Source organism: Rana temporaria, chromosome 1, assembly GCF_905171775.1.
Source record: "Rana temporaria chromosome 1, aRanTem1.1, whole genome shotgun sequence".
In the NCBI taxonomy this organism is placed as follows: Eukaryota; Metazoa; Chordata; class Amphibia; order Anura; family Ranidae; genus Rana; species Rana temporaria.
Genome location: NC_053489.1, coordinates 304,327,233 through 304,352,224, shown reverse-complemented (window position 1 = coordinate 304,352,224; position 24,992 = coordinate 304,327,233). Strand labels below are relative to the sequence as shown.

General features: G+C 45.8%; 1 protein-coding gene across 1 annotated transcript in view; it reads left to right on the top strand.

Annotated features, from left to right (window-relative positions):
- The window catches only part of PSIP1 (PC4 and SFRS1 interacting protein 1), a 109,252-nt gene that overhangs the window by 40,235 nt on the left and 44,025 nt on the right, over positions 1–24,992 (top strand). Inside the window, 1 exon segment of the mRNA XM_040358544.1 lies at positions 5,348–5,432. Coding sequence (XP_040214478.1) covers positions 5,348–5,432 — 85 coding nt within the window.

The following is a 24,992-nucleotide window of genomic DNA, read 5'->3' as shown; positions in this document are numbered from 1 at the left end:
ATAGAGATCTTCCGTGAAATACAGGGAATAAATATCAAGTGACGTAAAATCAGCTGTATCCACCTGAATACCGGGTTGGCCAGTGAATGGGGGAAGTACGGGTTCTGCAGAAGTGGTGGGGACCCAATCACGATAGGCGAATTCTGCAGGAAGGGCATGACGGGCCTGTCTTTGTCTTTTCTCTGTGGCAGCGGGACACTACTTGTGCTTGCCACCTCGCCAGCTTGAACTGCACTTATGGGACTCGCCACGTCACCACGTGATACTGCAGTGCTGGATGAACGACCAGGGTGTACTAGGCCGCTGGTGCTTGCCAGTTAACCAGAAGGAATAGCGGTGCTAGTACTTCTCTGCTCCATACAAGGGTCCTGCGGTTCTTGCTGCTCAACAACATCAGAATGGGGTCGGGTACGCCTGGCCTTAGCAGGGACCACAACTTCGTCGTCAGAGCTATCTGGCATGGAGCCGCTGTCATATACAGGATCGTATTCTGAGCCAGAATCTGACAGATGTGTGACCTCCTTCACTATCTGTCAGGCTCAGAATCCTGTAGGCCTCTTCACCAGTGTACATTCGCTTTGCCATTTTGGGCTCTAAATTTAGTGGCACACTAGTAAGATTCACAGGTAAAAAAAAGCACCTGACTGTCAGCAAACGTAGAAAACGCTTCCAAAAAAAAATAGCGATTGCAGGGATCAGGCCTGTCTCTGCGAACGCTGCAGTTATGTGTGTTGTGTTGTGTTGACAGTGATCGATACTGCACTTGGGTGGGTTGGGCTGGGCGGAGGGGCAAAACGCAGGTGCTAGCGGGTATCTGGGCTGATTTCGCTAACCTTGGGTTTTTGGGTACCCTAAACTGCTGGGTACGCTAGTATAGATCTGATCAGATCAGGTATCGATCCGTTCAGATACTATACCACTAAGAGGGTGTATGCTTTGCGCGTGGGTGTAAGCGTTACTGGCACTAACCTAACGCTGCCTGGGGCGACGCAGACCCTGACTGACGCTAAAATTTAATTGATATCACCCGCCGGGAGATCAAGGGGTTAAACCTTTATTGGGTTATATACGGCGGGTGCCCTGATGCTATAAATGGCAAACTAACCAGCGTCAACCGTAAAAAACTTATACGGCGATCACTGGTGAAAGGGTTAACTAGGGGGCAATCAGGGGGTTAAAACCTTTATTAGGTAATATATGGGGGTACCTGACGCTTTCTAAAAACCTGGCGGTGAACCTAAATAACTAACTGGCTAACCAGTGTCACCAGTGACACTTATACGGTAATCACTGGTGAAAGGGTTAACTCTAGGGGCAATCAGGGGTTAAAACCTTTATTTAGAAAATTTATGGGGGTACCCAACGCTATAAAAACCTGGCGGCGAACCTCAAAAAATACCTAGCGGCACCAGCGACACAAATGCAGCAATCAGAAAACCAATCGCTTAGTGACACTGGCAATAGGGGGTGAAAGGGTTAACTAGGGCGGTGATCAAGGGGTTAAACCTTTATTAGGGGGGGTAGGGGGTTACCCTGGACCTAAAGGGGCCTAAGGCTAATGTCCCTAACAGTTTTTTCTGTCACAAATGATACTAAATGCAGTGATCAGAAAATAAATGATCACTGCAATCAGTGACACTGTGACAAGGGGACTGGGGGGGGGTTATGTGCCTATTTGTACCTGGTGTCAGTGTACTGTTAGGTGCAACTCACTGTGAGATGTCTTCTCTCCTCAGCGTCGGACGAAAAGACAGACACGAGGAGGGATGACATCACTTCCTCTTCCTGTGTTTACAGTTACACGGGCAGAGGAAGAAGATGACTGGCTGGGAGCGATCGCGAGGGGGTGGCCCCTCATCCCGGATCACTCCGAGCCAACGGAACCGCCGCATGTACGGGGGGGGTTCCCGATCGGACCTACGTCAAGGCAGGCACGTACAGATACGTTGATGTGCCATTCTGCCGACGTATATGTACATGCGGCAGTGGTTAAGGGTGAATGGCTTTTTGGGGCATCCTGGATGACATCATATAAAGGATGCCACAGGCGATAAGAGCACTCTGCTCCCGCAATCTGGAAAGGGAAAGGAGCCTCGCCGGAAGCAAGGGCCCTCCTTTACTACCCCCAAGCGTTTTTTTCACCCGCCAAGTGCGGCAGAAAGAAAGAAACGTTAAGGTGTCAAAAATTTGTAAGAAAAACACCTCAGTCTTTCCACATCCCTATATTAAAACTATCCTGGGTACACCACAAGTGGTGTGTTTTCCTCCAATGGGACTTTGAATTGGAAGACTGGGTTTGTTTAGTGACAACAAATAGGTCAAAAGAGGTATCAAAATAGTATAAATGTATTGATTAAATGACGGCCAGGACTTGACATGAAAGACGGCATCCAGGTGACCAAGGGGAAAAAACATGGGAAATACACTAGTTAGGCAGCAAAGTTATTCAATCAGAAATGATAAGACATAAACAACAGCAAATTATTTTTTGGATTACAAAACCAGAGAAACTGTCTATACAGTGGAGACAGATATTCCAACGTTTCGAGGCTTCTTTATTTTGTATGGCCTCTTTTTCAGGGGAGGGGTGATGCAACTTGTGTTGGCAGCATAATCTAAAGATATCCAAAAGGAAAAATGCAAATAAGAAACCAAAAATAGTAGTCATAAGATATAAAAACACAAAAATTCCCTCACCAATGCTCTCAATGCCCATAGTGCAGTATTAAAGTACATGGGGAGGGAAGGAAAGCCCCAGCAAACCACAGCATGCAAGTAACAAGTTTAAACAACAATGTAGCATCTCATAACTAATCAGTACTAACCAATTTGTGTGCTAATGTCTCATTTCAAGGAGAGATAATTTGTCAGTCATGAAAGGGTGTCCCCGTTCAAAGAGTTTGTTTGAAAAGAGGAAAGACAAGCGCTTTCAATTCATTTCATGACAGAGGGGCGTTTTTCGAGCGTTTTTTTTTTTCAGCGCCCAAAAGCTGTTCTAAAGATGCTGCTTGCAGGACTCAGTGTGAAGGGTCCATTGAGATGCATGGAGAGCGTTTTAATAGCGCTATTTTTAACACTAAAACGCTTCAGTGTGAAAGGGCTCTTATGGGATTTTTTTTTTTTTTTTTTCGATCAGTCATACTTGCCAAAGTGGATGCAGCATCAGACCCCTTGGGCTCTAAAGCTGAGAACTGAGCGATTAAACACTTCTAATCGCTCGGCTCTCTGCTCCCTGAACAGAATGCTGGTAAATGTCATCTTTGGCTGTACTTCTCCTTTTAAAGGGTTGTAAACCCTTGTTTGTTTTTTTTGTTTTTTTTAATAACAAACATGTCATACTTGCCTCCACTGTGCAGTTTGTTTTGCACAAAGTGCCACATTGAATACTCTCCTAAGGTGGACACCCGTGCGGGTGCACTCCCGAGTCTGCATCTGTGTCCATTCACACAGAATGCAGGACTCGCTCCTGCATCATTGGATTTGATTGACCGCAGCGGAAGCCAGTGGCTGCGCTGCTATCTATCCAATCTGGACACGAGACACCAGCTAGAGCTGGTGTGCTTGTTCCCGGCCGGAAGATGACAGCGTTCAGGTAAGTAAAAAAAAAGGTAGCACTACAGAAGCATTTTCACCCTAATGCATAGAATTCTGTATCTGAGTGCAGTACAGGACACAGGTCTCTCCCCCTCTCCTCTGTGATCTTTATTGCTTGCTGGCAGCATATAACTCATGGTCTATGAATTGATTCCTGTGCCCACCACCCCCCTTCTTTTATTTTTTTTTTTATTTTTTTTCTTCATTGCTTTAATATGAGTATACAGATTTTTGCATGTCTTTTTCTTAGATTTCATCTGTTATTTCTAGGCCACTTTCTTACTGTTTATCTTCTAAACCAGGGGTGGGGAACCTTTTTTCTGCCATGGGCCATTTGGATTTTTGTAACATCATTTGGGGGCCGTACAAAATGATCAACTTAAAAATTAGCCTGTTATATTTGGTCAAACATTTGGTCAAAAAATGCATGCCAGACGTATACGTTTTTATGTCATGGTAGATACAAAAACACAATCCCCACAATGCGATTCCCCCAATCCCCAAAACACAATCTGCAGTCCCTCACCCCCCAAAAAGCACAATGCAATCCCTCACCTCAATCCCTGGTTCCGGTGCTGCTGGGCTCTGTGGTTCCGGTGGTGCTGCTGGGCTCTGTGGTTCCGGTGGTGCAGCTGGGCTCTGTGGTTCCGGTGGTGCAGCTGGGCTCTGTGGTGCTTATGGGCTTTGTGGGGACTGCTGGGCACTGTGGTGCTTCTGGGGCCTGGGCTCCGTGGGCATGCTAGTTCTGCCACTGCCCCCAGGTCAGTCTGTCACCATTATAATCCCCCCATGTCAGTCTGTTCCTCAGTACAATCCACAAAGGTCAGTCAGACTGACCTAGATGGATCGTTCTGGGGTACATACTGACATGGGGGGATTATAATGGTGACAGACTGACCTGGGAAATGGGAGGACTGTATTGGGGAACAGAATGACTTGGGGTGTGGGATTATGTTAGGGGACATACTGGGTGATCACAGTGTGCACAAAAACAACCTAACCCCCCCACACAGATCAGCAAGTCAGTGTGCACAGCCACAACCCCTCCCCTAGATCAGCGAGCGACAGTGTGCATAACCACAACTCTTCTCTCCTCCACCCAAGATCAGACACTCACTCCCCCGTCCATATTTACACACAGTATGTGGCATGTGTAATTTCTCCCAGGCTCTTGCAGGTGCAGTTAGAATGCCATCATTGTCCGTCCGTCCGTCCGTCCGTCCCCCCCATGCCGATCCCACACACAGTCGCAGTCTGCTCCTGGAAATCGTCAGGGAAGGGAAGTCACACAAATCTGTTGTGACTAGAAGCATAACTTACACAGGACGTCCGTGCAGGCTGCTGGCTTCATGTGGAGCTTGTGTCTGTGTAGATTCCCTGCCCCTCTCCCTCGTCTGCTCTCATGTGTAGCGCAGAGAGGGTTCTAAACAGCCGCTGACAAAGCAGAGCATCCAGAAAGTGACGGGGGCCGGGTGGAATGATTTTGCCTGCCGCATGCCGTAGGTTCCCCACCCCTGTTCTAAACAATGGCCTGGTTGTTCTCATTTATCCTTGGTTATTTCTGTTTGTATTGCGTGCACAGAAAACTTACTACAGTTGTCTGGGTGCTATATACCTCCTTCATATTACATACCTTGCCTAACGTTTTCTTTAAATATGAAGGCATAAGGTCATGAACCAGATCGACAATGCAATTGTTTGCAAAAAACGCAAATATGATTGACTTTTAATTCAGTGATTTCTGTTCATTCAGGTGGATATTTTGGCTGAAGCTGAGCGTAATGCAAGTCCTTTAGCAATAGATCAACTAAAGCCAAGTCCCAAGAGAGGCAGACCAGGTAAATTTTAATATCTTATAATTTAAGAGAAATATTTTTATGCTTAAAGTGTAACTAAAGGCTTAACTTTAATCTTGGAACACCTGCTACCTTTATTGCTGTCTGTGTCCCCGTTTTGGAGATTCACCCTCTCCATTTGTCTTGTTTACTTTTATCGAAGGTAGAAGAAAATCCCAAATTCTGGGTTGACACCAAAACGGCAGTGGGGTGCGGGGGGAGGAAAAGGTGAATCTTCCAATAGGGACACTAGTTCTGGTGGCACCCTTGTATTCTCTCACTTTGGAGGTATTTCCTCACTTCCTGTTTTGGCTGAGATGGGAAGTAAAGGGGAATCTCCCCAATAGGTCAAAGATGGCAAACAAATTGTTCAACTGCTGCAACTAGCACCAGACATGGTTTTAAAATATAGTAAAGGTGGATATCATTTTTGAAATTTTGTATTTTTTTAGATGTGCCAGTGGTCCACAGGGAACCACTACGACAGTGGCGGATGTCCCTACAATCAAGGGTCCTTCTGATTCACATTGGAATAACTTTTAAAAATTCTATTTTTTCTAGCGATACTTGCCCTTCAACCTATTCTGGCTATAACCATTGTTTTCAAACCTTAACAGAATGGTCAAAATCCCTTAGATGATGCTCTTTGCTGTCGGTGAATCCTTTCCTTTACCCTTTTGCTTCCACCAACATAAGGCTTACGTTGGTGGCAGCAGCAGCTTTTACACGCACTTCCACAGGCGAGATCTGTGTTTCATTTGCTCCAGTGGAGTGCAAGGGAAGACACCAGGTGTATAATCCATGAACCTGTCGCAAGTTTTATGCCATCACGTGGTGGACTTTTGTTCCCTGTGTGGCAATAAAGTTACGTGGAAAGTTACATTCCCTACAGATGCGAGACTAGAGTTTCTCTTTAAATAACCCAGATGGCTCTCTTGTGGCCTGTTTTAGCAAACTCTTGCTGAGTAGGCCAGGTTCCCGGATTTAAACCTGGAACTTGTTGAGCGTCTATTAGATAACTGTATCACTTAAAGCTGATCTCCAGCTTTAGTTTCAGTTCAGATCGTTTGTGCGGGCCAAGCTGGCCTTAACTAACAATTTCAGTCGCTAATGTGCGGCCACTGGGTGTGGTTTATAATCTGTGTAGCTGAGGCTACATTATAGTAAATGGAGACATTGGGGTCGATTACACCACTAATGTCTTCATAAAGAGTACCTATCACCTACCTAATGCTATCACATACAGTGGGGATCGAAAGTTTGGGCACCCCAGATAAAAATGTGTATTAATGTGCATAACAAAGCCAAGGAAAGATGGAAAAATCTCCAAAAGGCATCAAATTACAGATTAGACATTCTTATAATATGTAAAAAAAAGTTAGATTTTATTTCCATCATTTACACTTTAAAAATTACAGAAAACAAAAAATGGCGTCTGCAAAAGTTTGGGCATCCTGCAGAATTTAAAGCATGCACTGCCCCCTTTGCAAAGCTGAGACCTGCCAGTGTCATGGATTGTTCTCAATCATCGTCTGGGAAGACCAGGTGATGTCAATCTCGAAGGTTTTAAATGTCCAGACTCATCTGACCTCGCCCCAACAATCGGCACCATGGGTTCTTCTAAGCAGTTGTCTAGAAAACTGAAAACAGTTGACGCTCACAAAGCTGGAGAAGGCTATAAGAAGATAGCAAAGCGTTTTCAGATGTCAATATCCTCTGTTTGGAATGTAATTAAGAAATGGCAGTCATCAGGAACAGTGGAAGTTAAAGCAAGATCTGGAAGACCAAGAAAAATATCAGACAGAACAGCTCGCAGGATTGTGAGAAAAGCAATTCAAAACCCACGTTTGACTGCACGATCCCTCCAGAAAGATCTAGCAGACACTGGAGTTGTGGTACACTATTCCACTATAAAGAGATACTTGTACAAATATGGTCTTCATGGAAGAATCAAATAAGGATGGGGAAAAAGGGGGGAAGGAGAAACAAACACAGGGAAGGGTGGGACACGATCCACAAGGAAGAGCACTCACATTAGCCACATCCGTATTTGGTAAGAATAGGGAAAACCCAATCACTGGAGTGAATAAAGGTCGGACTTTGAGGCAAAGCGGAAGTATATATAAAAATAATTATTTAATAGAAAAATACAGAGATACAAAAATATAACAATAAAGAAATAATAAATAAAATAGAACCATCTAGATTAATAATTTATTAGTGATAGACAAATCCTTTGGAGTCGCCTACGCGTTTTGTCGTTGGGCTTCTTCAGGACGAGACGAGCAGGATTTTTTGACAATATATAGACATTGTTTCATAATCTGGAACAATATATACCAAATTAGTACAATATTAAAGCATTATTTAATGGTTTTGCACAAAAGAAAGAGGGCAGTTGTAATAAAATTCAAATTAAGAAAACAAAGTTACATATGTATATACACACATAGCATGATTATGTCACCTAGTACACCGTGGCCAGTGTATTCATCTAGACTACTCTGGGCATTTCACAAAAAAATGCCGAGATATCAGAGTCGATGTAATGTCACTTCCAATGGTATCAGAAAAATTGATTATCTATTAAAAGATGTATATACGAAAATTATTATATGGAGTTCACCATGAGTAGAGAAAAAAGGACTTTTGAAACACCAAGCAGAAAAAGAAAAATGAAAAGGGGGAGTAGTTTAAAAAAAGAGCGGAAGGGGGGGGGTTGGGTTTTTTGGAAGGGGGGGGGGAAGAAAGAGAGGAAGTGGAGAAGGTAGAGAGGCAGGAGGGAGAGAGGAAGAGGGAGGGCAAGGGGGGAATGAGTTAGGAGGAAAGGGGGAAAAGAAGGGGATAGGGGAGGGTAGGAAAAAACAAACAATGTTAAGGGACTACATAAAACGCACAATGAGGAAAAGAATGTAATGGTAGATTAAATTAATTAGTTAATTGATTTAACATACCAAAAGTCCAGGTTAATTACATCTATGGTGATAATCCCATAATGTCAAGGATTGAGTAATCAAATGGAAAACCAAGACAGGGTTGCAGGGGTTTTGCCGGGGAATCGGCAAAAGAAAGAACCCCGTTCTGTAGAGAAATACACATAGGGATTGCGTAACTAAATAAATGAATGAGTGATTAAATGTACTTCGCATAAACAAACATGTATGTGTCAGCAGAAGGGTTGCACAGAATAAACATATCAACCCTAAAAATTATAACAAGAAAACGCAATATACCTAAGCAATCCTGTGGTGGAATTAAAGCTGGGGCAGATTATCACCAAGTCGGATATAGGCACAAATGCAGTGGAGATCCAAACAGTTTGAGCACTCAACACAAAAGGACAGTAGAGTGCAGGTAGCCCAAGGCTCCTGAAGGAGCAAAAATAAATATAGGTCAGAAAACATAGCCCAGCAGCAACAAGATCAATGGATGGATTGTTAAAGTACTTACTGTGGTTGGATAAGGTCCGCGCGTGCCCCAGGGTAACAGCCAGTGCTGAATACACGGCTAGTACTGTTAGCTGGGTTTAAATATGCTGGGGAATCGACGTGACGTGATGACGTCTATGTCAAGCGCTGCATCGACAGCGGCGCATAAACATAAAGAAATCGGTGAGTGAATAAGGCGGAGGGATAGACGTAGTGACGCATATGTTGCTAATGGGCTGGGTGTCTCCTATTGGTCAAGGGGCAGTCAAGCAAACAGCACGGGTGCGCGGCAGCGAGTGCCAGCGCATCCAAGCCTGATCAAACGCCCGCTGTTGGCCTGGCGTGAACGGCACCTGTAAGTGGCAAAGAATAAATACCACAGCTGCACACAGATTGGAAAATCTCATCGCTGGTCAGATCAGTGTAGCCCCGCAGCGGGCCGTAACTACGCAAAAAATTAAATGTGAAATAAAGGTTAAATATAAAAATAAAATAAAAGGAAGGAAGGAATATCCAAAAGGGGGGATAACAGTAAGGAAGGACAACAGAGGGGAAAAAGAAATGGGGGAAAAGGAGAAGAAAAACGAAGGAGAGGGGAAAAGAGAAGAGATTCTACATGGTGACCAGATGAAGCGGAGTTCCCAAAAATTAAAAATGGGAATAACAGTGGGGAAATGAAAAAACAAAATGAAAGGTATCGTTTGTTGGGTGGATGAGACACTTTTACCACAATGTACCAGAAGGCACGAGTCACATGCATATACAATACAGACATAACAATAGTACATGATGATAAAAGGATACTTAAACTAAATTAAAATACTTCCTAATTAGTATAACACTAATATAGTGATGGTATAGCATTATTTGTATACAAGGGCGATAATATATCACCCAAAAATTGTTATGGTTCCCTGATCACTTGGAATCGGTATGTTACTGATGATATTATCTTACTGGGGGTCATTCTGAGCGACTGATGTATCGGTCGCACCACGCTTCTTTGAATGGGCGTAAGAGGATTGTAAAAGGAGGGATTTGTAGGTAGGGACATCGGCAGGATGGATTATTTGATTAACTCTCCAAAAAAGGTTTGAAGCTTAATGGCCTCATTAAGGCCTGGGAAGTGGTTGGCTTGGAGACGGTAGATCCATTTAGCTTCACATTGGAGCACTTTTTGATCGAAATTGCCCCCCCCACCCCCACCCCCGCCCTTGTGTCTTCAAGAATGCATTCCAGAGCGGAGAATTTAAAGAGAGAGGGTTCATATTTGTGTCTAAATGCCACATGGTGGCCAATAGTAGTATTTAAAAGGCCATTCATGGCATAGTACACATGATCTTTGATTCTCTTCCAAAAGGAACGAATGGTCTTTCCTAGGTAAAAACTGCCACATTGGCAGAAAATAATGTAGAGAACTCCTTTCGTTTGGCATGTGATACCGTATCTTATGAGTTTGGCCATTTGGCAACCGAACAGAGGCACCTTCTAGTATCATATCGCAAAAGTTACAGCACCCACATTTAAATAAACCTTGGGTGTCAACTGGCTCCATGCTTGATTTACAATATTTGCTCTTGACCAATCGGTCGCAAATTGAAATGGCACGTCTATAGGTAATCTCCGGATTGTTACCTATATACTTCGATAAGGTCTGATCGATAGTTAGAAGGTGCCAGTGTTTGTGCATTATGGCCCGTATCTGTTTGTGCTGGTCGGAATATGTGGTAATAAACCTGGTGGTACTAGATACCGGTTTCTTTCTTTCTTTTGAGAGTATCTCCACTCTGTTTGCCAATTGCTCTATTAAAGGCTTTTTTTAAGGCATGTCCTGCTATAGCCCCTGCTGGCAAGTCTAATATAAAGCTGGTCTGCTTCCGTCTTAAATTTCTTGTAATCTGAACAATTGCGTCGTAGACGCAGATATTGCCCGTATGGTATACTACAGACCAGGGGAGATGGATGGGCGCTCGCAGCGTGCAAAATCGTATTCCCAGCTGTGGCCTTTCGGTAAAGAGGGGTTAATCATTCCTGTCTCGTTCACTTAAATAAGAATGTCTAGAAAGGCAATTTCTGATTGGCTTGAACACATCATGAACTTTACATTTGTAGCTATTGCGACTCAATAGCTGCATAAATGTTTGTAAGTTTTCAAATGTTCCTGTCCATAGTAAGAGTACATCGTATTTTTCTATTTTTGTAATAAATAATTATTTTTATATATACTTCCGCTTTGCCTCAAAGTCCGACCTTTATTCACTCCAGTGATTGGGTTTTCCCTAGTCTTCATGGAAGAGTCATCAGAAGAAAACCTCTTCTACGTCCTCACCACAAAAATCAGCGGTTGCACTTTGCAAATGAACATATAGACAAGCCTGATGCATTTTGGAAACAAGTTCTGTGGACCGATGAGGTTAAAATATAGCTTTTTGACCGGAATGAGCAAAGGTACGTTTGGAGAAGAAAGGGCACAGAATTTAATAAAAAGAACCTCTGTCCAACTGTTAAGCATGGGGGTGGATCAATCATGCTTTGGGGTTGTATTGCAGCCAGTGGCACAGGGAACATTTCACGAGTAGAAGGAAAAATGGATTCAATAAAATTTCAGCAAATTTTGGATGGTAACTTGATGCCATCTGTGAAAAAGCTGAAGTTAAAGAGAGGATGGCTTCTACAAATGGATAATGATCCTAAACACACCTCAAAATCCACGGGGAATGACATCAAGAGGCGTAAACTGAAGGTTTTGCCATGGCCTTCACAATCTCCTGACCTTAACATAATTGAAAATCTATGGATAGACCTTAAAAGAGCAGTGCGTGACACAGCCCAGAAATCTCAAAACTGGAAGACTTTTGTAAGGAAGAATGGGCAAAGATACCTCAAACAAGAATTGAAAGACTCTTGGCTGGCTACAAAAAGCGTTTACAAGCTGTGATACTTGCCGAAGGGGGCAGTACAAGATATTAACTCTGCAGGGTGCCCAAACTTTTGCAGACGCCATTTTTTTTGTTTTCTGTAATTTTGAAAGTGTAAATGATGGAAATAAAATTAACCTTTTTGACGTATAAGAATGTCTAATCTGTAATTTAATGCCTTTTGGAGATTTTTCCATCTTTCCATTAATACAAATTTTTTACCTGGGGTGTCCAAACTTTCAATCCCCCACTGTAGGGGTTTGTTAACCCCCTTGTGATGGCAATCAAGTAAAAATTGTGTGTAAATTTTATTTTATAATCAAGTATGTTAAAACAAATTGCCGAAGCCCTACTCAAACATGAGCCCAGGGTGAGCCTGTAAACCACTGTGCATCACGCATGTGACATATTGCCGAAACATCAGTGAGAACAATAATTGTAGCACAGGAGCTGCTAGCTAACTCTTAAAGTGGTTGTAAACCCCACTTTTTTACTTTTACCTACAGGTAAGCCTATAATAAGGCTTACCTGTAGGTATAAAGAATATCTCCTAAACCTGTACGGTTTAGGAGATATTCCCCTCGCAATGCGCCGCTGATTGCAGGGGGGATCCTAGGCTGAAGGGCCCTTGCCGGAATGAAATCTCCCGCGCATGCGCGGGAGTGACCTCATCGCCGCTCCAGCCAATCACAGCGCTGGAGCGCCGATACCCAGAAGACACGCCGAGTCAAGATGACATCTCGCTCGGCGTGGACCAGGTAAGTTCTCTTCTCCTCGTTCCGAGGTAAGTATTTCATAATGAGCTAATATGCGGTGCATACTAGCTCATTATGGCTTTTGCCTTGCAGGTAAAAAAAAAAATGTATATGCGGGTTTACAACCGCGGATGAGCTGTAAATGCTTTTAATGCATCACCTATTGGGATTTTTGGGCACCATCGTTTTTGGTGATATTGCTGGAGCATGCAAGACATGGAATGTTTGGTATCCATTTACTTGATGCAACCTCATCTCTATATATTTTAACCAAAATTTGGTATTTTATATGGTGTGGTTTTTGCACTAAAATTAATTTTTATAAAATGTTTGCATTTAATAAACAGTTGTGCAAATATCATTTGAAATTTCTTTTTTGCAACTATCCCCTTTTTATTCTACCGGGCCTCTGCTTTTAGAAAATATATAATGTTCTGGTGTGTTAATTTATTTTATTGCCAAAAATATAAGATTTTTACATGTATGCAGAAAATAACCAGTTCAGCTCCAGAGCAATTTTTATGAAAATTCAGTCATATTGTTCTGTTGCAGTTTCCACATCCACCTCACTGCTTGTAGAACATCCCACCACCTGTGTTTTTATAATGCAGCATTTAAAGGGCCAGTTACTTAAAGCCTTGTCCAGTCTGTTCCCTGCCTGATAGCTTCCATAATGCATTATTTTTGCTTGCCTCAGAGCGAACTATCGGTGTGAGTGTACAGCTAGTTAAAACATTACCTTAATTTTCATCGGCAAGTGCATCATCTGGCCACGCATGGACTCTGACCTGGTTGTATTGCAGTATTCTGTGATACTGACCATTAAAGAGTAACTCCGCTTTTGTGGGAAAAAGCAGAAAAAAATGGCATATACAATAGGATTTGATTCGCAATTTGAATGTTCTTTAAAAGTTACCTTTCCTTTTCAATCTGCAGCTCTGTAGTTTTCTGTAAAATTCAATATGGCTATCTGTAGGTGTTCTGTACACAGAACAAAATGCCTCTCCCCTCACTCCAGTGTGAAAGCCGAATTGCTTTAACACTGGAGCTCCTAAAGCGACCCTGCCCATTGAAATCAATGTGCAGCGTTGCCGAATCGCTGCCAAAGCGCCTCTGCAGCATCACTTTGCGGGCGCCTTGAACCCTTTTTCGACTGTTAGCGGGGATTAAAAGAGCCCCGCTAGTGGCCGAAAAGCGCTGCAATAAACGATGATAAAGCGTCGACGCCCACCCGAGCGTGAAGTGCTCTGAAGGGATGCAGATGCTTCACTTTTCCTCATTAGAGCCCTGCAAGTGCAGCAGCTGATTGAATTTAATGGGAGTGGTTTCATAATTATCACTCGGCACAGAGAAACGCACAGGGATTTCTTCAGAATAACAAGGTAGGAATCTGCCACAAAGTTTGTTAAAGTCCTTGTAATGTACATAGATCACCCAGAGGGGGAGATTTATTTATTTTTCTCGACAAAAGTAGTTACTTTTCTGACCGCTGCTTTCCTTGCTGCTACTGCTAATTGCTAACATCTAATGCAGAAACAATTTAATTGGTTAATACAGTTGGTGATCTGTATGCAATTTTACTTCTAAGGCCCCTTCCAGATGAGGCGGCGTCTGCCAGCTCAGCGGATGTCTGGTCCCTCTCTGCTCACTGAGCAGGGATGTATCAGAGCCCCGCTGATTTCTATGAGGAGATCGGGTGAAAACGGACAGCATGTCCATTTTATCAGATCTCCTCCGATCCCCCAAGACAGATGGCAGACTTGTGTCAGCGGACATCTCGGCTGACATCCTCCGCCTGCCCATAGGAGTCAATGGATGGCCCGCACGGATCTGCCTGAAAAACGGAAAGGGGGATCAGAGCGGGCTTATGCTGTGAGACATAATTTAAATTGCCCTTGTGACAGGAACCACTTTTATGTGGGCCCCCAGTTCTATATTGAGGTTATGGTTGTGTTTGTAGTTTTCTTTATATTCCACTACACAGTGCGAGATTGGCAGACAGGTATTCGATTGCCCCCCCCCCCCCCCCTTCAGCTTTAACCTTAAGGACACTAAGGTGGGCAAGTTCAATACGCCAAAGCTGCAAAACAAACTATTCTCAGGCTTTTTTGTCTCTTCGGTATAGTAGTTGGTGTAAGGATTATTACTTTATTGGAGATCAGGTAGACTTGCACAATATAGTTTTAATGTCTTGTGTCGAATTCCTTATTTATACATTGAGGCCTTTTCTCTTTATCGCTTGTTCCTTATGTTTTCAACTCGGCCCAACAGGGACTTTTTGCACGGTTTTACCTTTTTGAAGACATTGTTCACCCCATGGGGGCTCCTGATCAGGATAAAGCAACCCATTTCAAGTGGTTTACGGTCTGTATAACCACTTGCCGACCGCCTAACTGTAAATGTTTGTCATGTTTTTTACATTTAATACCAGGGTTATGGCTGCAGCTAGATGCCATAACCACTCCCGGGTAACCATCTCCCCCCCCCCCCTTTTTTTTTTTCCTTCGTTAGGCCAGCTTTCCAATAAGTGAACCCAGCGGCGGTCGTTTTCTACCTTACCAGAGTCAATTGGTAGTTTACTGGGCAAGATGGGCCCCCCTTGGAGGATCGAAGCAACCTCTGATGTCACTTTCGGTTCTCGGGCATAAATAAAGGCTTTTTTTCCCCTCAAAGTTTTACTAAACCCTGGACCCTGCATTCACAATATCTGGTCTCCCACAGTACACAGCGCCTGTTGGTTTAATTTAGTAATTATAAACTGCTAAATACCTTTTCTCATCAGCAGTTAAAGCAGTCTTTTCACTTCTATCAGTGTCCAGCCAAGCACTAGTTAAAGCTTGTAGGAGGAGTTTTAGGACTGACCTATGGGACTGTAAGACCCTTGAACCTCTGTCTGAACAGTGCTGATCGCATGCCTGCTCTCAAGAAAAATTAACGAGAAAAACGCACCAAACTGAGCATGTGCAGCCTGACGCCATAGTTTATATCAGGAAATTATTAAAGGGTTTGTAAAGGTAAAAAAAAAATTCCCCCTAATTAGCTTCCTTTACCTTAGTGCAGTCCTCCTTCACTTACCTTAACCTTCGATTTTGCTTTTATTTCTGTCCTTATTTCTTCTGAGAAATCCTCACTTCCTGTTCTGTCTGGAACTCCACACCGTAATGCGAGGCTTTCTCCCTGGTGTGGCGAAAGCCTCTTGAGGGGAAGGGGGAAGCAAGAGTATCAGGGCACTCTCTACTTTGCAGATAGAGAAAAGAGGCTGTGTGTTAGTGGGCGTCCTGACACTCCTGCTTGCCCCCTCCCCCCTCAAGAGGCTTTCGCCACACCAGGGAGAAAGCCTCGCATTACGGTGTGTAGTTACAGACAGAAGAACAGGAAGTGAGGATTTCTCAGAAGAAATAAGGACATTTAAAAGCAAAATCAAAGGATGAGGTAAGTGAAGGAGGACTGCACTAAGGTAAAGGAAACGGGAATTTTTTTATTTAATTTTTTTTACCTTTACAACCCCTTTTAAGAGTCATAAAAAGGATCAAACAGTCTTTTTACACAATGTGGATTAACCCCTACGGTTCCACAGTGAGTATAACCAGCATGCTTTACTGCATATACAGACTGATTTTACTACTGTGAGTTTTTTTGTTGGGGAAATGGCTGGTGTCTGTGCTTCAATCATCACAACGCCATGGTTGTTATGGTGTCAGGATGATTGAAACGCATAATTTCTATTATTACATTGTAATAAAAAAGAAATAGTTCAACTCACCATAAAGCAGAATCAGTGGGAACCCTGAGCGTGTCACTTGCCAGATGGGGACACTGTCACTTGCCAGATGGGGACACTGTCACTTGCCAGGTGGGGATGGAGCTGCTATACTTAGGTAGAGTTCATTTAGGTATGGCTCTATCATTGTAGTGGAAACATGTGAAAGTGGACGCAGAGGGACTGCAATGAGCTACAACAAGGATTGTAAAAAAACATGCGGCAATTTGGGTCGGCAGTGAGAGATTTCATTACTTCAGTGTAGTGATCGTGAGGACTGGACGGTGGTGGGGCAGGGCGGGCAGTGAGAGGTGACATCTCTCTGCTTTCACACACCTGGCCGGCTGTGTGGGCGGAACAGCTGTGATGCAGGGCGGGCCGCGAGAGGTGATGTCATCTCTCTGCTCGCCCGCTCCTGCCGAACATCCGAAAGTGCAGCCTTCACGGCCCGGCTGCAAATGGGCTACGGCCCGGTAGTGGACCGGGGGTTGGAGACCCCCGCTTTAACAGCTTCCAGACTGCCCACTGTTTATATACTGCGGCAGGGCGGCCCAGCTGTGCGAAATCACGTACTCCTATGGGCACTAGGTCTGGGGCACGCATCGGTGGGTCTGACAGCCGCAATGGGTCTTGGCCACCCACGATCAGGAAAGGCAGAATGGCAGTCTGTGAGGGAGGAAAATTAAGGAAAATTAAGATCTTGTTGCTGCTAAGCATCTGGTTTCCTCCAGTCACAGCATTATCCCCACCCCACCCTCCCGCACAGTTAAAAATCACTCCTTAAGAGCACATTTATTTATTTATTCCTGGTATTGGCCACGCCATTTTTAATACTGATTGAATCTTTTGTGGACGTCATTTCCGCCCCGTACTTTGATTTCCTGTCCAAGTCTAAACCAAGCATCTATCTCAATTGCTGTTACTACAGCAACCAAGCTAATCCTTTACTGACAGCAAATCGCTCTCTGTGCTGCTCTGGTTCCCTCCCCCTGTCTGACGTCTTATACAGCCACAAGGGGGAGAATCGGTAAGATGATCAGAGCAGCATACCGAGACTTCCCTCTGTGCCGTTCTGAGAGGAAGCTATTGAATACTAATGACCCGACGTGCAGAGGAGACAAACGGCACATCTAGTGTGCTGTTAAAGGGGTTATAAAGGTTTGTTTTTCATTTCTAAATAGGTTCCTTTTTAACTAGTGCATTGTTGGTTCACTTACCTTTTTTTCCGTCTGAATTTCTCACTTCCTATTTCTCCTCAGTAAGCTTGCCCCCATAATCCGAGCCATTCTCGTCACATTCGGCTTCCCATTGCAGATTGCTCCGGAAGTGAAGTTTCATCGCCGCCATCTTGCTACACCCCACACTCCTGCATAGTAATGATAGTGTTAAGGGGGCAAGCGGACATCTTGTTACACCTACCGGAGTTTTAGAATTCAGTTATTTTCAACACCAAGCAGAGCTTATATGCTTAAATACAGTATTTGTAAATCCGGACTGTTTACATGTTAAATGTGAAAAGCAGAGGTGTTCTGTCACATTAGCAAGCATGTAAGGTCAGCAGGTTTGCTGCTGCTTTTAAAATGTTACATCTAAACAGTCCATGCGGATTTCCAAATACTGTATATAAGCTCCGTTTTGTGTTGAAAATAACTGTGAAATCTAAAACTCCGGTGGGTGTAACAAGATGTCTGCTTGCCCCCTTCTCACTCTATCATTACTGTGCTCCTGGGGTGTAGCAAGATGGCGACAGAACGTCACTTGCGGAGCAATCTGTGACGCGGGGGCCGAATGTGACGAGACACCGTTCTGGCTTGCGGGTTAGTCAGCCAGAACAGCTTACTGAGGAGGAACAGAAAGTGATAAATTCAGGCAAAGGGGAAAAAAAAACATTTAGAAGGGAAATGGAAGGAAAAGGTAAGTGAACCAACAATGCACTAGCTTAAAGGAACCCATTTTAGAAAATGTAAAAAACAAACCTTTACAATCCCTTTTTAAAGAATATACCTAGTGCGCAATCGCGCCTGACGTCGCTCAAGATTCAAGAAAGATTGCTATGGAAACCAACAATGAGTGAACTTTCGCCTGTGCTATGTAGATTTCATAGAGCTTAAGTTGTATTGGAGGGTTTACAACCACTTTAAGCACTGATCACTGTATTGGTGTCACTGGTCCCCAATAAGTGAAACTTGGTGTCTCCCAAAATGTTCCAGTCCTGCTAAAAATCGCTGATCACCACCATTGCGAGTAGTAACAAATAACTTTTGCGCAAACCAAGATAGGCTTAGTGCGATTTTTTTTCTAAATGTAGCAGAATACATTTTGGCCTAATGGCCTCTGGTGAAGAAATTGTATTTTTTACTGTAAAAAAAAAAATTTGAAGATACATTTTTTTTGTTTATAGTGCAAAAAATAAAAACTGCAGAGGTGATCAAATGCTACCAAAAGCAGGCTATGTGGGGGGAAAAAAGACATCTGTTTTATTTGGGTACAGTGTCGCCAAAAAATGACTAATATATATAGATATATAGACATACATACATACATTTTTTTTTATATTTATTTACATTTTTAAACGGTAAATAAAAGATCTGGGGTCTTTTTGACCCCAGATTTTTATAAAGAGGACCTGTCATCTCTATAAAAAAAATATTTAGGTGCCTCATCCCATTCCTCTGTGCTCGCGCTCAGAAGCGAACACATACATAAGTCACACCCTTATATGTAAACTGTGTTCAAACCACACATATGAGGTATCGTTAGAGCGAGAGCAATAATTCTAGCGCAAGACTTCCTCTCACTCTAAACGGGTGACATGTAAAACATTTTTTTTAAAGCAGCACCTATGGAGATGAAGTACTATAGTTTGTCGCCATTCCACAAGCGTGCTCAATTTCAAAGCATGAGATGTTGGGTATCTGTTTTACTCGGCCCAACGTAGTCTTTCACATTATACAAAAAAATTAGGATAACTATTGTTTTTTTTTTAATTCATTGAAGTGTGTTTTTTTTTTTTTTTTTTACCCCCCAAAACAATTGCGTTGAAAAACCCCTGCACAAATACAGTGAGACATAAAATATTGCAACAACTGCCATTTTTTTTCTCTAGGGTCTCTGCTAAAGAAAAAAGTTTGGGGGTTCCAAGTAATTTTACCAGCAAAAAAATACTGCCTTTAACTTGTAAGCAACAAATGTCAGAAAAAGGCTGTGGGGTCAGCAAGAGGTTTTTACCTCCTTCGTTTGGTTGTGGGCTCTGAGTATTTTGTGCTTGGATCAGGCTTTGCTGAACTCCACCCTGGTGGCAGATGGCATTTTTGATCCACAAGAGGGGGCTAGTTGACCCCTTATGCTTTTTTTTTTCTCAGATTTTGCCATTTCCCACATTGCTTCTCCACAGACTAGATTCTGCCTATTCGCTCCTCCAATTCAGGAGACCCCATTGAGGATGCGATTCAACTTTGGTGTCCCAGGTTCTGGCAATATTTTTTTCTGCTAAGGTACCAGGAGTTCTGTCCAGTATTTTACCAAGCCATCCTGTAGGTCGGGCTCTATTCATACAGCTTATTGTGGCACATGTTCTGTTTTTTCTTGCAATGTTACTCATGCTATTAGTCAAGGAATAGTGGTCTTCATTAGGAATGCACCGATACTGGTATCTGCACCGATACTAGCAATTTTCGCGAGTATCGGTACTCGCGAAAATGCTCAGATACCGGAATTGACTTCGCTTGAGAGAGCACTGCCTCCTCCCCTTCAGATAGTGCCATCCCTACTGCTTCCTCTTAGTGGCATCGCTTGGTGCAGGCCCGCCAAGCTGCCTGTCCTAACAGCCCACCAGCCTTGTCTCCGCACTGCACACCTCCCTCCAACTCTGACTCCCGGCCACAAAGAGCACTGGATCCGGACTTTTCCTGGCTGGATGCTGAGGCAGAGAACAGGGGGCTCTGTATGAAGACACTGTACAGCAGTATCCTGTTGTACTGAGCAGCAGGGCTCTCTCCCTCCTCCGTGTACTGTCCAGCCAGCTCCTCTCCCGCGAGAGACACCTGTACCCTGCCTGCAGTCTCTTGTACCATGCCTGCAGTAAATTCTGCCTGTTGCCTCCTCCTTCCCTCTACCAGCTGTCACCCCTGCCCCCTGTTTCCCAATAACCCTCCTATCCCCATCCTCTCCCGCCCCCCCCCCCCCCCCAGCGATCAGCCTTTTCCATCCCAACTTTCCGATCCCTATTTTACCCCATCCCCAACTACCGCCACCTCCCAAACCACCCCTCTTCCTAGGCATCGGTAATTGGTATCGGCGAGTAACTGCAAAAAAAGTATCGGTACTCTGTGTTTAAGAAAAAAAAATGGTATCGGTGCATCCCTAGTCTCCATTGTACCTTCTAGCAAGCTGTAGTAAAGATGTCAGGAGAGTTTAACAATGGATTTCTTTTGACACCCTTCCATCACGTAAGACCCCTTTCACACTGGGGCGTTTTATCAGGTGCTTTTGCGTTAAACAAAAAAAAAGCACCTCAATGGGAAGGGGCGCTTTAGGAGCGGTTTAGCGCTGCAAAGAAGCTGCTTGCAGGACTTTTTTGACACCCTGCCTGCCTCAGTTTGAACTCACTCAGGCTTTCACATTGGGATTGCAGATGCAGCTTCTTTCAAGCGCTTTACAGGCGCTTTTTCTCTACCGTTCATGGACGGACACGGCAGCAATTGACCTTAGACCTTATCATTCCTTTTTAGGAGATTGATTAGGCAGAAAAACCAGCATGTTAAGTGTTAAAACACTCCACACAGTACAGTACCTATCAGGGGGCCTCAGGTTTTTTTTTTCTGCCTAGCAAAAGGAGATGACATGGCTCTTCTGGGCCCATGTGCTCTGGAGATTTTTTTTTTGCGATTTTCTTGCTTTTCTCTTTTTCCTGCATTTTTGGATCCTGGGATCTACAATCAACTGCCGACTGGGTGACAGGCTGGATCCCCGATCCTTGTAGTCCCCCCATGTTCGGCTATCGAGCATGTGTCGGCCTTTAGCTACGCGGTGGGCCGTCTACGAAATGTCCTGTTGCTCCAGGGGTGGCCGGTGAGCTATACGCTCCAGGGCACACATATGACCGGGCTCTGTGTCAGTGTGCCGGGCCGACAGCCATGCCGTAACTGCGCGGACGTTGGTTCTGTCCGGGATGTCGCAGAACGGGTAAGTAGCAGTCCCCTTGCCCCTGGCATGGTGGTGCGTTCCTGGGGAGGTCTGTCGGGGGTCCGCCCGGCTTTCCTCTCTCCCTCCTTCCCCGCATTCTGGGTGGTCGACCGTGAGATGGGGGGGTCCACCTGGGGGGCTCCGTCCTGTGGCTGTGGGCTGCGGTTTTGTCAGGGTTGCTGTGTGCAATTTATTGTTGCTGTGTGTGCGGGGGGGGGCCTGCCCGGGGGTCCTGGGTGTTTCACTGTGTTCTGCACTGTCACGGCCGCCATATTACCGGTGCCGGGCACCTTTGATGATCGGCGGCCATTTTCTTGTAGCCTGCATGCTGTTTTTTGCATGTTGGCCATTTTGAAAGGGGTTTTTGCCTCTAGTGATCAAAATAACGGCGCGAACGACACTTCCTGGGGGACGGCACAGCACGGACAGCGCTCTGGGCAGTTAGCAGCAGCAATACAGCTTGGTCGGTGGTGAGTCCTCTGGGGGGGGTCCCCTGTCCTCTGCTGCGACCGGGAGGGTGGCCTGTGGGTCTTGCCTTGCAGTCCAAGGGCGGCAATTGGGTGGGTCAGCATGGCGTCCGAACCGGAGGCTTCCCCCCTAGACATGCCGGAGTTAACCCTTAGTGCCCCTGTTCCTGTCGCCTCTGTGGATGCTATGACGGCAGTCCTTGAGGCGTTTGTTGTCAGGATCGAAGTGGCGAGTGGCCGGGGGGGGGTGGGTAAAAAGCGCCCCCTCCCCCGCCTTCTTCTGGGGATGTGTCTGACACAGAATCGGGCCCTGGTTCCGTAATGTCAGAGGATGCAGGCCTAGTCCACACGGACAGTGAGGATGACTCTGCTTCAGGGTCAGCGCATGATAGAGCGCTTGTTGGAGATCTTGTCACTGCGGTGCGGGATACTCAAAAACTTGAGGATTTGGCGGAGGCATCAGAGATGCCGGTCCCTTTTGGGTTCCGCAAGCCGGCCCGCACTGCAAAAGTGTTTCCTTGTGGGATGGCCGCAGAAAGTTTTTTCTGTTCCAAAATACTTTGCGGTCAGTTATCCTTTTGAGGAGGACTTCCTAAAAAAAAGTGGACCTCTCCTCAGTCAGTGGACCACCCTGTGTCCAGACTGAACAAGGTGACCACGTTGCCTGTGGAAGGGGCTCCCGTATTTAAGGACCCCACAGATAGGAGAGCTGAGGCTGTGGCCCACTCCATGTTAACAGTGGTGGGGTCCGCGGTGAGACCGGTCTTGGCCGGGGCTCTAGTGTCAGACACTTACTGAACGGGCAAAGTTGTTTCTTCAGGAGTTGGAGGCGCATAATGCCTCAGGACTGTGTGGCGCTGGCCTACCAGTTGGTGCAGGGCCTAAAATTTGTCTGAGTCAGCCCTGGATACGCTTCCGCCTACACGGAAGTGTTACGCCGCCTTGTGTGGCTGAAGTGTTGGTCTTGCGGACCAGTCTTCTAAAAAAGGCCTTGGTGGACTTACCCTTTAAGGGTGAATGGCTTTTCGGGGCGTCTCTGGATGACATCTTTAAAGATGCCACAGGAGGGAAGAGTACTCTACTCCCTCAAGCGGGTAAAGGTAAGGAGCCTCGCCGTAAGCAGGGGCCCTCCTTTACCGCCCCCAATCGTTTTTTTCGTCCGCCCGGTGCGGCAGGTAAACGATTCCAGGGCGCTATGGCGCCCGCTGAAGGGCAGAAGCGACCCTGGTTCCGCAAGCCCGATAAGCCTGCATCCGCATGAATGTCTGCCCCCGCCTGTATCTCGGGTGGGGGGGCCGGCTTCGCAAATTCGCGGCTCGGTGGAGGTCTCTTCTTTCTGACCGATGGGTTTGCGAAGTAGTTTCCTTGGGGTACAGGATGGTTTCTCTCTTGTCCGCCAAACAGATTTTTTCCTTCCAACCTCTAGCTTCCTCCGGGTTGTCGGGAGGCCCTGTTTGGGGCTGTTCAGGATCTGCTGGTCAGGGGAGTGATCGTGCCGGTGCCTTTTTACTGGAACGGTTTCAGGGGGTTTACTCCAATCTGTTTGTAGTCCCCAAGAAGGAAGGGGGCCGTCCAATCCTGGATCTCAAGGCTCTCAATTGCTTTGTCAAGGTGCAAAAGTTCAGGATGGAGTCGGTTCGCTCGGTAGTGGCCGCACTCCATCAAGGGGATTTTCTGGCGTCCTTGGATATCAAGGACGCGTATTTGCATATCCCCATATGCACAAAGCACCAGAGATTTCTGCACTTTGCGGTCGGAGAGGACCACTTTCAATTTGTGGCCCTCCCTTTCGGCCTGGCCTCGGCACCAAGGGTTTTCACCAAGGTGCTCGCTCCGATTCTGGCCCTGCTGAGGCAGCGTGGGATCGCTATCGTAGGATACCTGGACGACCTTCTACTGAGAGCTTCTTCAAGCGAGGCGGTTCCGTATGCTCAATTCCAGACTCGAGTGTTAGAGAGAAATTATTTCGCGTTAGGACAAGCTCTCTTTGTCTCTGGATTACCAGATCCGGGTGCGTCGCCTGGTCAGGTCCTCCCTAGTGTGGTGGCTGACGTCTCCGGTACATCGGGCCAGGAAATTGTTCCTGCCGTGCCATTGGAAGGTGGTCACGACAGATGCCAGTCTCTCTGGCTGGGGGGGGTGTCCAGTCAGCCCAGGGGCGCTTGACTCGGGAGGAGTCCCGTCTGCCAATTAATGTCCTGGAACTCCGAGAGATCAGGCTGTGCCTCTCCAAGTGGTCGCTGGGTCTGCAGGGTCGACTGGTCAGGAACCAGCCCGACAACGACACGGCGGTGGCGTATGTCAATCATCAAGGGGGCACAGGAGCTCGGCTGCAGCGGCAGAAGTCGCGTACATCCTCCGGTGGGCCGAAAGCTACGTTCGGGCTCTGTCGGCCGTGTACATTCCGGGGGTACAGAACTGGCAGGCAGACTACTTAAGTCGCCAAATGCTAGACCAAGGAGAATGGTCGCTACACCCGGATGTGTTTCAGAATCTGTGTCTGAAATGGGGCACTCCAGACGTGGATCTTCTGGCGTCCCGTCTCAATCGGAAGGTGTCACGGTTCGTGGCCAGGTCAAGAGACCCGTGGGCGGACGCATCAGATGCGTTGGTGGCGCTGTGGGGTCACTATCGCCTAATCTACGCCTTCCCTCCTCTGAAGCTTCTTCCTCGTCTGCTGCGCAGAGTGGAAGCTGAGGGGATACCAACAATCCTGATCGCTCCGGATTGGCCTCGCCGCCCATGGTACGCAGATCTGGTGCGCCTGGTGGCAGACATTCCTTGGCGCCTGCCTCTGCGAGAGGATCTCCTGTCGCAGGGCCCTATCTTTCATCCTGCTTTACAGTCATTGGCTTTAATGGCGTGGCTGAGAGCCAGGTGCTGAAGGATCGAGGCCTGTCGGACTCGGTGATCTCTACCATGCTGCGGGCGCGGAAGTCTACTTCCCAGAAGATTTACCATCGTACGTGGAAGGCTTACATCTCTGTGAGGAGATGAATTGGCACCCTCGTACATACGCGTTGTCCCAGATTCTGCTGTTCTTACAGCGTG